Source organism: Nicotiana sylvestris, chromosome 12 (assembly GCF_000393655.2).
Source record: "Nicotiana sylvestris chromosome 12, ASM39365v2, whole genome shotgun sequence".
NCBI classification, from domain to species: domain Eukaryota; kingdom Viridiplantae; phylum Streptophyta; class Magnoliopsida; order Solanales; family Solanaceae; genus Nicotiana; species Nicotiana sylvestris.
Genome location: NC_091068.1, coordinates 104,682,939 through 104,695,444, shown reverse-complemented (window position 1 = coordinate 104,695,444; position 12,506 = coordinate 104,682,939). Strand labels below are relative to the sequence as shown.

General features: G+C 39.3%; 1 protein-coding gene across 1 annotated transcript; it reads left to right on the top strand.

Moving 5' to 3' along the window:
• Nucleotides 1-7,880: 7,880 nt before the first annotated feature.
• Nucleotides 7,881-8,651, top strand: LOC138883494 (uncharacterized). The gene has a single exon (XM_070164183.1). It carries the CDS (start codon nucleotides 7,881-7,883, stop codon nucleotides 8,649-8,651), a length of 771 nt encoding a protein of 256 aa, XP_070020284.1.
• The last annotated feature ends 3,855 nt before the right edge of the window (nucleotides 8,652-12,506 follow it).

Genomic DNA, 12,506 nt, shown 5'->3' with positions numbered 1-12,506 from the left:
TATTGCATTTTCGAGGTGCTGGAAATTTTACACAGTAAGGAATCATTATGAGCATCTCAAGCTAACGCACGCCTACGCAAAAATCATCTGTAATATGCTTTCTTTAATAGCAAAAAGGCTTGGATGGAGCAACAATGCTATTCAAACAGATGAACAGTTCTTCAAGAGGGAATCAACATGGCAACCTTCGATGCAGGAAGAATTTGAGACACAATGGGTAATATGCAGTCAATAATGGAACAAGACATACACTTTTATGGCAATCAAAGGTTCACACAAATACACAATGAGTTACGCTATTATTGCGAGTGCAGCGACAGGTACAAGATGCAGTTAAAGAAAATCTGGACTGAATACTGGACTTTGGATATATTTTCCATAAATTTAACAAAGTCAAAATACACCCTATCATGGGACGCTCACTATGCACGACTACATTTTAAACACTTGGCTAATGCTAGATCTAATGTAATATCAATGTTGACTTTCAAACTCAATATTGATAATAGGTTTCATGTAACCGTCAAAGTTTATCTATTTCATTATGTTAGACCCCCTGACAATGTATTTTATTTATGATTTTATTAGTTATAAAAATTAGCCCTAGGCGATTGCCTAGCAGATCAAAAAAAGAAAGAAAGATGGAAACAATGGAAAACCTGCTTTCTGCCTAGCAGCCTTGTTTGGGCCATCGCCAGGCCCAAAGAAGTCAACACCTCAAACACCCAAAGCCTGCTATAACTTAACTCATCACAGTTCATGTATAGTCATGTTTGCACAAATTATAGATGAAGTGCCTAACTAAACTATTTATCATACATTTAGTAATAGCTAAAAAACAGAATCTTTAAATCGTTCCTAAATTATTTTTCTTTTCTTTTTAAAAAAAAAAAAAGAAAACCTAAGTAAATAGTCACTTTAAAATGCTGGAATTGGCACTAGTAAAAAACTGAACATACTTAACAGCCGAACACTGCATTTTTTAATATGCATAATTCTTTTGAACACTATGGAAATGCTAAAACACTGCAATAGTTATTCATGAAGCAACAGGAACATACAATTATTTTACACACTGTAGTAATACTAAAATACTTTAACCAAATGTTCTCAAGCATCAATCATGGTCTATTTTGACCATACTCAGTACTTATCCAAATACTTAAACATGAAAATCTCATATATTACCAAACATTAAATTTAAAACACTAGACAGAATCATATGAGCAGTACAAAAGAGTGAAAGTTAACATTTTCTTTTAAACTAGACTACTTAGCCTAAAACATAGCATATGCAAGAGGTGCTATTCAAACCTTCAATACTAAACATCCTAGTTATTTCATGAAACCACACAAAAAAACTTTAATGTAGCTAACAGAAGCTAATAAGAAGAAGGCAAAAAAAAACAGTAATCGAATGAATTAAAAGAAAACATCAGACAGAAACAAAATGTAAACATGAACTCTGAAACTCCATGGCAGCAGTACACTCTTCAAAACAAGCTTTCATTCATGATTCAAGGATCAAAGTATACCTTGGTTACAAAGAATAGAAACAAAGCTGTGAATCTTCAGAGAAAACAGCAAAGAAAACCTAGACAAGCAGTCAATGGAACAGTAGCCAATAACCAGCAGTATCACAGCTTCAAATTCAAACCCTCTTGCAACCCAAAAGCCCAGAATCTTTAAAAGAAAATTTATTCTGATTTATGTGGAACTTAGAAAAAGAAATGAAACCCCTTCTCAATGAAAAAGTAGCTGAAACTTTTAAAATACTTTTTAGGGTTCTAAAAATCTGATTCTGTGTCCTTTTCAGAATAAAATAGCCTACATAGGCTACTTAGGGAGGGTATATTTTGGGAATACTCCTTATCCTATAGTCTGAAATTAGTAAAATACAGCTATCCTCCTTATCCTGTTTCAGCATCTTTTGTAACAGCTAGGACAGCTGTACCATTTCTAGAAACTTTCTCTTCCTAGATATTTTCTAAAAATTGTCCTAAGTATCTTTTAGTTCAATTAGGTCCCTATAAGTTGCTACTGATTTTTAAATCAGTGTAAACACAAATGGGCATGCTAATGTAAATTAAACACCAAAACTTGACAATGATTGAACTTTAAATTTTTGGACACTTAAAAACCTAAAATGAGCTAATTTTATGATGAACTTTTGCTTTAAACAACCAGAAACCTAATTCTACTCAAACCGCAACAAAATGTTATACCAAATCAAATTGAATCTAAGAGATGAACAACGAAGCATGAACTAGTATGAAGCATTTGAATTAAACTATCAACAATAATCTAAATAACCTAGAGCATGCAAATAAACACAAAAACGAAAAACAAAAAGAACAAGAAAACAAAAGTAGGAAAGGGAAAACAATTTAAGGATCCTAAAATTCAATTCATGTTAATGATTAATTAATCAAAAAATAAAAAGAAAAACAGAGATGCCTAAACAAAACCTAATCAACACATTTTTTCATTTTCTTTTGTTTTTAACCAGTAGATCAAAACATAAAAAAAATAGGACAAGAAAACAAGGGAAAAGAAATACCTAATGAGACTCAGGAAGGAAGAATTGACCTTGTTGGCTAGACTCTAATTCGTGCTTCGAGGTGGGTCCAAAATTATATTAAGCAATCGTTCTTGTTGAGAACGATTAGTTAATGTAATTTTTGGGCTCAACTCGTACCTTGAAACTCAAGGAACTAGAAGAAAAATTGGCAAAGTGGGTAGGTTGGGGTTTCGAATTTCGAGATCTGGAATTAACGGAATTGGGTGGGTTTTTTGGGGGAAAGGTTAGTAGATTGGTATAGAGGGGGAGGCTGGGGAGTGTGTATGGTGAATTTGGGTTGATTTGGATGAACTAAGGTTTAGAATCTGATTGTTAGATCTAAGATTTGAGGATTTGGGAAGGGATTTTTGAAAAACGGTTTGTGGACTCGGAAAGTGGAGGGATAGGAGATTGTGGGGTGCTAATTTAGGGGTATTTGGAGCACCGGAACCGCCATGAGGCGATTTCCCGTGGTGGTTAGCGGCGGAGAATTTTAGGGCAGTTAAGATTTGGTGAGAGACTAGTTCCCAGCCGTTGGATCACACGAGATCAACGGCTGGGATTCAAGGGATCAAAAACGGGGTCGTTTAGCTTTAGATTGGGGCTGGACCGGGTAAGTCAATTATTTGGGCTTGGGTTGGGGAAAATTTCGGGTGCAAACTGGCCCAATAAAACTTTAAAACTAGCCTTCTTTTCTTTTCTTTTCTTTTTAGTCCTTTTTCTTTTCTTTTCTTTAATTAATAAAAATCCTAAATTAATCTAAATTCTAAAATTAAGATAATTATCTAATTATAATATTTATAATAATTACTTCATCCTAATTAAAAGTGAAAAATCACTAATCTACAAATTAAAAGCAAAAATTGAAAAATGAGCCATTTTTGTGATTTTCATTTTCGATAAAATAAATAATTAACTAATTAATCCGAAAAATATAAAAAAACAAAATCTAAATGCAATGCATGGTATTTTTTATTTTTGTTTATGATTTTAACAAAATTTAACGTGCACAAAAATGCAAACAATTAATAAAATCCTATAAAATGGCAAATAATTGGAAAAAATCTATTTTCTTTGATTTTATAGGAGTATTTCATATAGGGAAAAAATCACATGCTCACAGTTATTGAAAATCATAAATTCTCTGATATTATCAAACTTGGGAAAAGGATCGAAGAAGGTATCAAAAGCGGGATGATAACGAACTTTGAGGCATTACAGGCCACAAATAAGGCATTACAATCAGGCGGCATATCAAAGAAGAAAGACGTTGGGGCAGTAATGGTGGCTCAAGGCCCGAAATCTCCACTTACATGTCAAACACCTTTACCCACATATCAAACACCTCCACCCACATACCAAGCACCACCACCTACATATAAACCCTCATCTCCCAGATATTTCCAACCGGCAACCATTCATCATACCTATAATTCCCAACCATCTTATTTCTAGTCACCTCCAACTCGCCAAAATTATCCAAGGCCACGACCTAATTTTGACCGTAAACCGCCTAGACAATACACCGCTATTGTTGAATCCATCGACCAGCTATATGAAAGGTTGAAAGTTGTCGGTTATGTCACTCCCATTCCCGCTGTGGAAGTAGAAAACATGTCCCAATGGGTCAACCCAAACAAAACTTGTGCATACCATTTTGGTATGAAGGGGCACACCATTGACGAGTGCCGAACATTGTAAGACAAAATCCAAACACTGATTGACAACAAGGTCATACAAGCGAAAGAAGTTGCACCTAATATCCGCAACAACCCTCTCTCGGACCATAGGGGTAGTGGGATACATGTGATAGAGATGAATGAAGAATGAGATCCTGACGGGTCAATCGGGCTTATTAGAGAAGGCGATGACTTTAAACCCGTAGTCACACTTACTCCTATTGTAGTACAGACTCAGTCACCAATCAAGGTTGAGGTAGCTGCATCAGTTCCATTTGGGGTAGAGGTAGCTCTACCTGCAGCCACCCTTGTTCCATTTGAAGTGGAAGTGGCCACACATTTCATGGTGACAGTATCAACCACACCTCCTTTCGACTCAAAAGCAATACCCTGGGATTACGTTGCTGAAGATAGCAAAAAGGAAAGGTAAAGATGGAGGAATCTGATGATGCGCAAGGAATGACTGGGACCGGGAGAATCTATACACCTAACACTTGGGAGGACCAAATAAGGATAACACTACCAAGCAACCTATCATTTTGAAACAGGGCCAGATGACCTTTGGAGGAAAGTGCAAGCAAGGGAATATTTTGTCATTGATCATTTGAACCAAAACCCAGCTCAGATATTCATACTATCACTGTTGCAAAATTCAGAGGCACACAAGAATGCTTTGATGAAGGTGTTGAGTGAAGCTTACGTGCCCAACAATATCACTTGCAGAGAGATGGCCAATATGGTAGGGCGGGTGCTGGAAAGTCATAAAATAATTTTTCACGAGGATGAGCTACCACCTGAAGGGTTGAATCACAACCGAGCATTGCATATCACAATGCAATTTGAAGACAAATTCATTGTCAGGGTCTTGATTGATGGAGGTTCAAGCCTCAATATTTGTTCGTTGGATACTCTGAAAAGACTGGGCAAAGGTTTCCATGAAATATGGGTAGGAAGCATGAACGTGAAAGCCTTTGATGGGTCTAAAAGGTCCACGATTGGGGAAATTAATCTTTGTCTATAGATGGGGCCAACTTGGTTCGACGTTGAATTTCAGGTGCTCGACATATCAGCATCGTACAATATTTTGTTGGGCCGACCATGGATACATGCGGTTGCGGCTGTGGCTTCCACACTACATCAAGCCGTGAAATTCGAATGGAACCATCAGGAGGTGATCATTCACGGAGATAGGAGTAACCCCATTTACACCAGTCAAATTATCCCGGTTATCGGGAACAGATGAAGGTTAAGAGGGGATACCTATCATCACATCGAGTGTGTCAATGCCGTTTAGAAAGACAAATGGTAGAGTAGCAAAATAGAAAGCATACTGGCATGGTCTGGGTATAAACCAGGCACAGAGCTTGGGAAAAATCTCCAGGGTATTACCAAACCAATACAGCTAAAACGTCATGGTACTACCTTCAGGATCGGATACTAGTATACATGGCAGGAGTATGATGATTGGTCGCCTTCATGGCGTGGACTTTATTACCCTCTCGAGCAAATAGTGCCACATCTGGGTAAAACTTTTCACCAAGCTGATACAATATGGGGAACTGCAGAAGAAGAAGCATTAGTTGGGCTGAGGAATCTATTCCTGGAGGATGAAGACATGGACTACAGTGCAATAATTGAGGAGGAGGAGGAAGAAGTCCTCACTATTCAGACTGTGGAGAAGTGAGATGTTATCAGGAACTAGACTGCCACACCATCCCGGGCTCGCCGAGTCCCTGGGTAGCTTGGCAGATTTTATTTCTATAGCCATTCTAGGCATCTAAGAATTTCAGTAATTTTGTTTTAAAGACTCACTTGTTTCAAAATAAATGCTCGATTCATCGAGCCGTAGTTGTTTGGATGTTTTAAGTCTTAATAAAATGCATTGCTCTTTATTATTTATTATTATCTTCTATATTTTTCTTTCTACAGCATTATTATTACTTTTCCTGATGAACCGGTAACTGTGACATGTAATGAGGCAACGCAACATGAGGATAGTGATTCAGATGAAGAAGATGAGATACCTGAGGAAATTGTCAAGGAGGTTGAAAGCTTTGAGAGTAAGCCTAAGTCCAACCTGGACGAAACCGAAGCAGTAAATTTGGGGGACACCGAGACTGACAAGGAGACGCGCATCAGCATTCACTTATCACCGACAGAGAAAGAGGAGTACATTCATTTCTTAAAAGAGTATGAGGACATTTTTGCATGGTCATATGATGACATGACCGGTTTGAGCACATCCATAGTGGCCCATAAGTTGCCTACTAATCCCATGTGTCCGCCAGTAAAGCAGAAACTCAGAAAATTAAAACCAGATATGAGCCTGAAAATCAAGGAGGAAGTTACTAAGTATATCAATGCCAAGGTCCTCAGGGTGGTTGAGTACCCAACCTGGTTAGCCAACATTGTGCCAGTTTTGAAGAAAGATGGAAAGTTAGAGTATGTGTTGCCTATCAAAACTTAAACAGAGCAAGTCCCAAGGATCACTTTCCACTGCCAAATATACACATCCTGACCGACAATTGCACCAAGCATGAACTCCAATCCTTTGTAGATTGTTTCGCGGGTTATCATCAGATTTGGATGGATGAAGAAGACGCAGAAAAAATAGCTTTTATTATACCATGGGGGTATACTGTTACAAAATAATGCCTTTTTGTCTAAAGAATGATGGGGTTACTTACATGAGGGCCATAACAACCATCTTCCATGATATGATACACAAAGGAATAGAGGTGTATGTGGACGATGCCATTATCAAATCCAAGAGGGCCGAGGATCACATAGCAGATATGAGAAAGTTCTTTGACAGGTTAAGAAGGTACAACTTGAAACTAAACCCCGCAAAGTGTGCATTCGGAGTTCCCGCGGGAAAGTTACTAGGATTCATTGTCAGTCGTCGAGGGATCGAGCTGGACCCATCTAATGTTAAATCTAGTCAGGAGTTACCATCGCCTAGGAGCAAAAAGGACGTGATGAGCTTCCTAGGACGTCTCAACTATATCAGTCGCTTCATAGCACAGTCCAAAGTCATATGTGAACCCATCTTCAAGATGTTGAGAAAAGATGTCGAGACAAGCTAGAACCAGGATTGTTAGAAAGTTTTCGACAAAATCAAGGAGTACCTGTCCACACCAACGGTCCTTGTCCCGCCGGAGCTAGTACGACCTTTGCTACTCTATCTATCTGTGTTGGATGGAGCCTTTAGATGTGTTATGGGATAACATGATGAGACAAGGAGAAAGGAGCAAGACATATACTACCTAAGTAATAAATTCACACCTTATGAAGCACGATACTCTCTGCTAGAACGCCCTTGTTGTGCTTTTACATGGACGGCACCGAAGTTGAGGCATTACTTATGTGTCTTTACCACATACCTCATATCCAGGATGGACCCTCTAAAGTAGATCTTTCAGAAGCCCATGCCAACAGGGAAGCTAGCCAAATGGCAGATACTGTTAAGTGAGTTCGACATCGTCTATGTGACTCAAAAGGCGGTCAAAGGATAAGCATTGGCAGACCATCTTGCTGAAAATCCTATGGGAGGAGAATACGAACCCCTAAAAATGTATTTTCCTGATGAAGATGTGTCATTTGTGGGAAAGGACATTACTGAAGCATACGACGGTTGAAGGATGTTCTTCGATAGAGCGGCAAATTTCAAAGGAGTGGGTATTGGAGTGGTTTTGGTATCGGAAATTGGACAGCATTATCCGGTGTCTACTAAACTCAGATTTCCCTGCACCAACAACATGGCAGAGTATGAAGCTCGCATACTGGGGCTCAACATGGCAATTGACATGAATATTCAGGAGCTGCTGGTAATAGGTGATTCAGATCTGCTTGTGCAGCAGGTACAAGGAGAGTGGGCCACCAAGAATTCCAAGATATTGCCATATTTACACCATGTACAAGAATTGAGAAAGAGGTTCACAAAGATAGAGTTTCGACATGTGCCCAGAATTCAGAATGAGTTTGCTGATGTATTAGCCACCTTGTATTCTATGATACAACAGCCGGAAAAGAATTTCATTGATCCCATCCCAGTAAGAATTCATAATCAACTAGCGTATTTTACCCACATTGAAGAAGAAATAGATGGAAAACCTTGGTTCCATGACATCAAAGAGTATTTGGCAAAAGGAGAATATCCGGAGCATGCAAACCACACTGAGAAACGCACACTTTGGAGATTGTCCAATTACTTTTTCCACAGCGGAGGAAACTTGTATAGAAGAACTCCTAATTTGGGATTGCTAAGATGTGTTGACGCAAAAGAGGCTTCTAAGCTACTTGAGGAGATACATACTGGGACCTGCGACCTGTATATGAATGGTTTTATCCTGGCCAAAAAGATACTTAGGGATGGCTACTTTTGGATGACTATGGAGACATGCTGCATCTAGTATGTCCGCAAATGTTACCAATATTAAGTGCATGCCGATAAGATAAAAGTGCCGCCAAATGAGCTCAATGCCACAAGCTCACCTTCATCATTCGCCGCCTGGGGAAGAGATGTCATCAGTCCTATCGAGCCCACAGCTTCAAACGGGCACAGGTTTATTCTAGTAGCCATTGATTACTTCACAAAATGGGTAGAGGCTGTATCTTACAAAGCCGTAAGCAATAAAGTCATCGTAGACTTTGTCAAAGATCGTATTGTTTGCCGATTTAGAGTTTCCGAGTTCATTGTTACTGATAATGCCGCCAATCTCAACAGTGATCTGATGAAAGCTATGTGTGAGACTTTTAAAATCAAGCACAAGAATTCCACAGCCTATAGACCTCAGATGAATAGAGCCGTAGAAGCTGCCAACAAAAACATCAAGAAAATACTAAGGAAGATGGTGGAAAATCACAATCAATGGCACGAGAAGCTACCTTTTGCTTTGTTGGGATACCGCACTATAGTTCGCACATCAACCGGGGCAACTCCCTATATGCTGGTTTATGGTACCGAAGCTTTCATCCCAATCGAGGTGGAGATCCCTTCTTTAAGGATCACTCAGGAAGCCGAACTTAGCGATGCAGAATGGATAAGGAGCCGCTATGAGCAATTGGCCCTTATAGATGGAAAAAAGATGAACTCGGTATGTCACGGTCAACATTTCCAGAACAGAATGTCCAAAGCTTTCATCAAAAGGGTCAAGCCAAGATAGTTTGCACCAGGACAGTTGGTGCTGAAGAAGATATTCCCACATCAAGATGAAGCCAAAGGAAAATTCTCTCCCAATTGGCAAGGTCCTTATATGGTTCACATGGTACTAATAAGAGGAGCACTCATATTCCCACATCAATTCAGGCACAATCAAGAGATACTATGTTTAGACTACTTACATGTCTTCATCTGATGTAATTGAACTACGCTTGACCTGATTCCTATTTAAGAGGGGATATATAGGCAGCCTTGTGGGTTCGGTCATATCATAATAAAATTTCTATTTCCCCCAAGATCAGAAACTGGGGTAGAATTTTGAGGAGGACCCTCAAAATTCCGGAGCAAGTCCAGTCGATGCCATCGCATGCCAAAAAGTCAGAAATTAGTTAAGAAACTAGGGCAGAATTTTGAGAAGGGTTCTCAAAATTTCGAGGAAGGTTCAACAAGTTTCGTCACTCGCAAACGGCCGAAGGATCATTTACCAAACTAGGGTATAATTTTGAGGAGGACCCTGAAAATTCTAATGAGAAAGCTGCAATGTCTCTGAAATGTGTTATAGTCACTAGTTCATCTAAAAACTACTTGATATTTTGCTATGTTTCTAAAATGACTCTATTTTTATCAATAATTGCATATTTTCGAAAACTTTATTTCCATAACAGCCAGGTGTTACCCAGGGAAACTCAAACAAAGCAAGGCCAGTGGACAAAGGCACGAACCAACCTCCTCCTTACGAAACTTACAATTTTATTTTGAGCGCAGGCACATTTGACGTAGCAGTAGCATTTGCAAATATATATATATACACGGAGCAAAACCACTATCAATCGGGCCACCAGACACTGAATATATCTCTAGATAAGAAATATTCTACTCTTTGCTACCTGCTTTTTGCATGGGACTAAGCCCTGTCCTGCATCTTGCATGAGGCTAAGCCCTGCCTCCATTCTGCATAAGGCTAAACACTGTCTTCTCTTTGCATGGGACTAAGCCCTGTCCTGCATCCTGCATGAGACTAAACTCTGTCTCTATCTTGTATGAGGCTAAGCACTGCCTCCATATTTACATAAGGCTAAGCACTGCCTTCTATCAGCATGGGACTAAGCCCTGTCCCGCATCTTGTACGAGGCTAAGTCCTACCTCCATTTTGCATAAGGTTAAGCTCTGCCTTCCATCTGCATGGGACTAAGCCATGTCCTGCATCTTGCATGAGTCTAAGCCCTGCCACCATTTTGCATAAGGCTAAGCTCTGCCCTTCATCTGCATGGGACTAAGCCCTGTCCCGCATCTTGCACGAGGCTAAGCCATGCCTCCATATTTGCATAAGGCTAAGCATTGTCTTCCATCTGCATGGGACTAAGCCCTATCCTGCATCTTGCATGAGGCTAAGCTCTGCCTCCATATTTGCATAAGGCTAAGCACTGCCTTCCATCTGCATGGGACTAAGCCCTATCCCACATCTTGCATTAGGCTAAGCCCTGCCTCTATATTTGTATAAGGCTATACACTGCCTTCCATCTGCATGGGACTAAGTCTTGTCCCGCATCTTGCACGAGGCTGACTCTGCCTCGACATTTGCATAAGGCTAATCTCTGTCTTCATTTGCATGAGACTAAGCTCTGTCTCTATACTTGCATGAGGCTAAACTCTGCCTTCAATTTACATTCTTTCACCGAGACTAAGCACTGTCTCTCTAGCACTATCTATTTGCTCCTCTTTCGGGCTAAGCTCTGCTCTCAACCTCACAAGACTAAGCCTTGTCTTATTAACATCATATTATTGCATCTCATGGGCTGAAATATCGCCAATTTGTCTAAAGGCGTCATAGTCTAAAGGCATCATCCTCATAGCCGGAAGACACCATGCCATGGCCTAAGGTTCTCTCAAATTTGCACATCATTATTCAAAGGCGTCATGGTTCGGAGGCACGATCTTCATGGCCTGAGAACATCATTTCATGGCCTGCGAATCCCTCACTGAACAATTCGTGGCCCAAGACATCATGGTCTAAGGACGTTATCCTTAACCGTCCGAAGACAATTTTTATGGTCCAAAGGAAATCTGCATCATGTTTAAATTTTCGCACAAATACATGTTTATAGCATCGCTTTATCTGCAGGTGACCAGTAAGAAACCGCTATCCCAGCAGAGTGACCTCGCTCTAATTCCTTCAACTATCTCAAAACTTAACCATTCACCATAACCATTCTTTCACCTATTCCGAAATCTCGTGTCCATTCTCGTAATGACTTCATCGGTAAATTCTGCCTGTTGATACCCAATTTTTTTCTATATATTTTAAATATGCATAAATACCTTAAAATAGCATATATAAGCATGCACAAGGTTTTTATTATTTTTTCCATAATTTTAAGGGTTTAAATTGATTCATATTCTCCCCTTTTTATTCATAAAATCCCCAATAATTATTTCCTAAATTATTGTTATGATGATTTATTTATTTAATTTCTATACTTATGCCAAAATATGGCTAATATATTTTTCATGCATTTTTATAATTACATTTAGTATTTTTTAAGCTAAATTGTATATAATTGCAATGTTAGCCCATTTTAAGGTATAATTATATTTTAAATGCATAATATTGGTTCCTATATTTTTAAAATGATAATTATGTATTTTAAATCATTTTGGCACCATAAATTATTTTTTTTAGAAATTACCGGTTATTTATTATAAATTAAAATAGGGAAAATTTGGCTTTCAATTTTAGCCTAATTCGGACCCCTCCCCAGCCCAATCTCCTATTAAATAACCCAACCCAGGCCCCAAACACTTCCTACCCAACCCATATCCATGAGATCTTGGCCGCCCTCCTTTGTTCTTTCCTTTTTTAATTCATACACCCCCCCCCAAACCCTAAACCATTTTCTAAATCCGCTGCCTTCAAATCCTCTCATCTTCTCTGCTCTCTCAACCTAACCCTAGACTTTGTCAATCGCCTCCCTTCTCCAGTCATCTCCGGCGACTACCTTTCAACCCCAAGCTTCCAATGGTCACTCAACCGCCTTGCTCATCATCTTTAAGGCCTTCAAGGGTCCTAGGCCATGCCGATTTGGATCTAGGGTTTCTGTTACTCGGC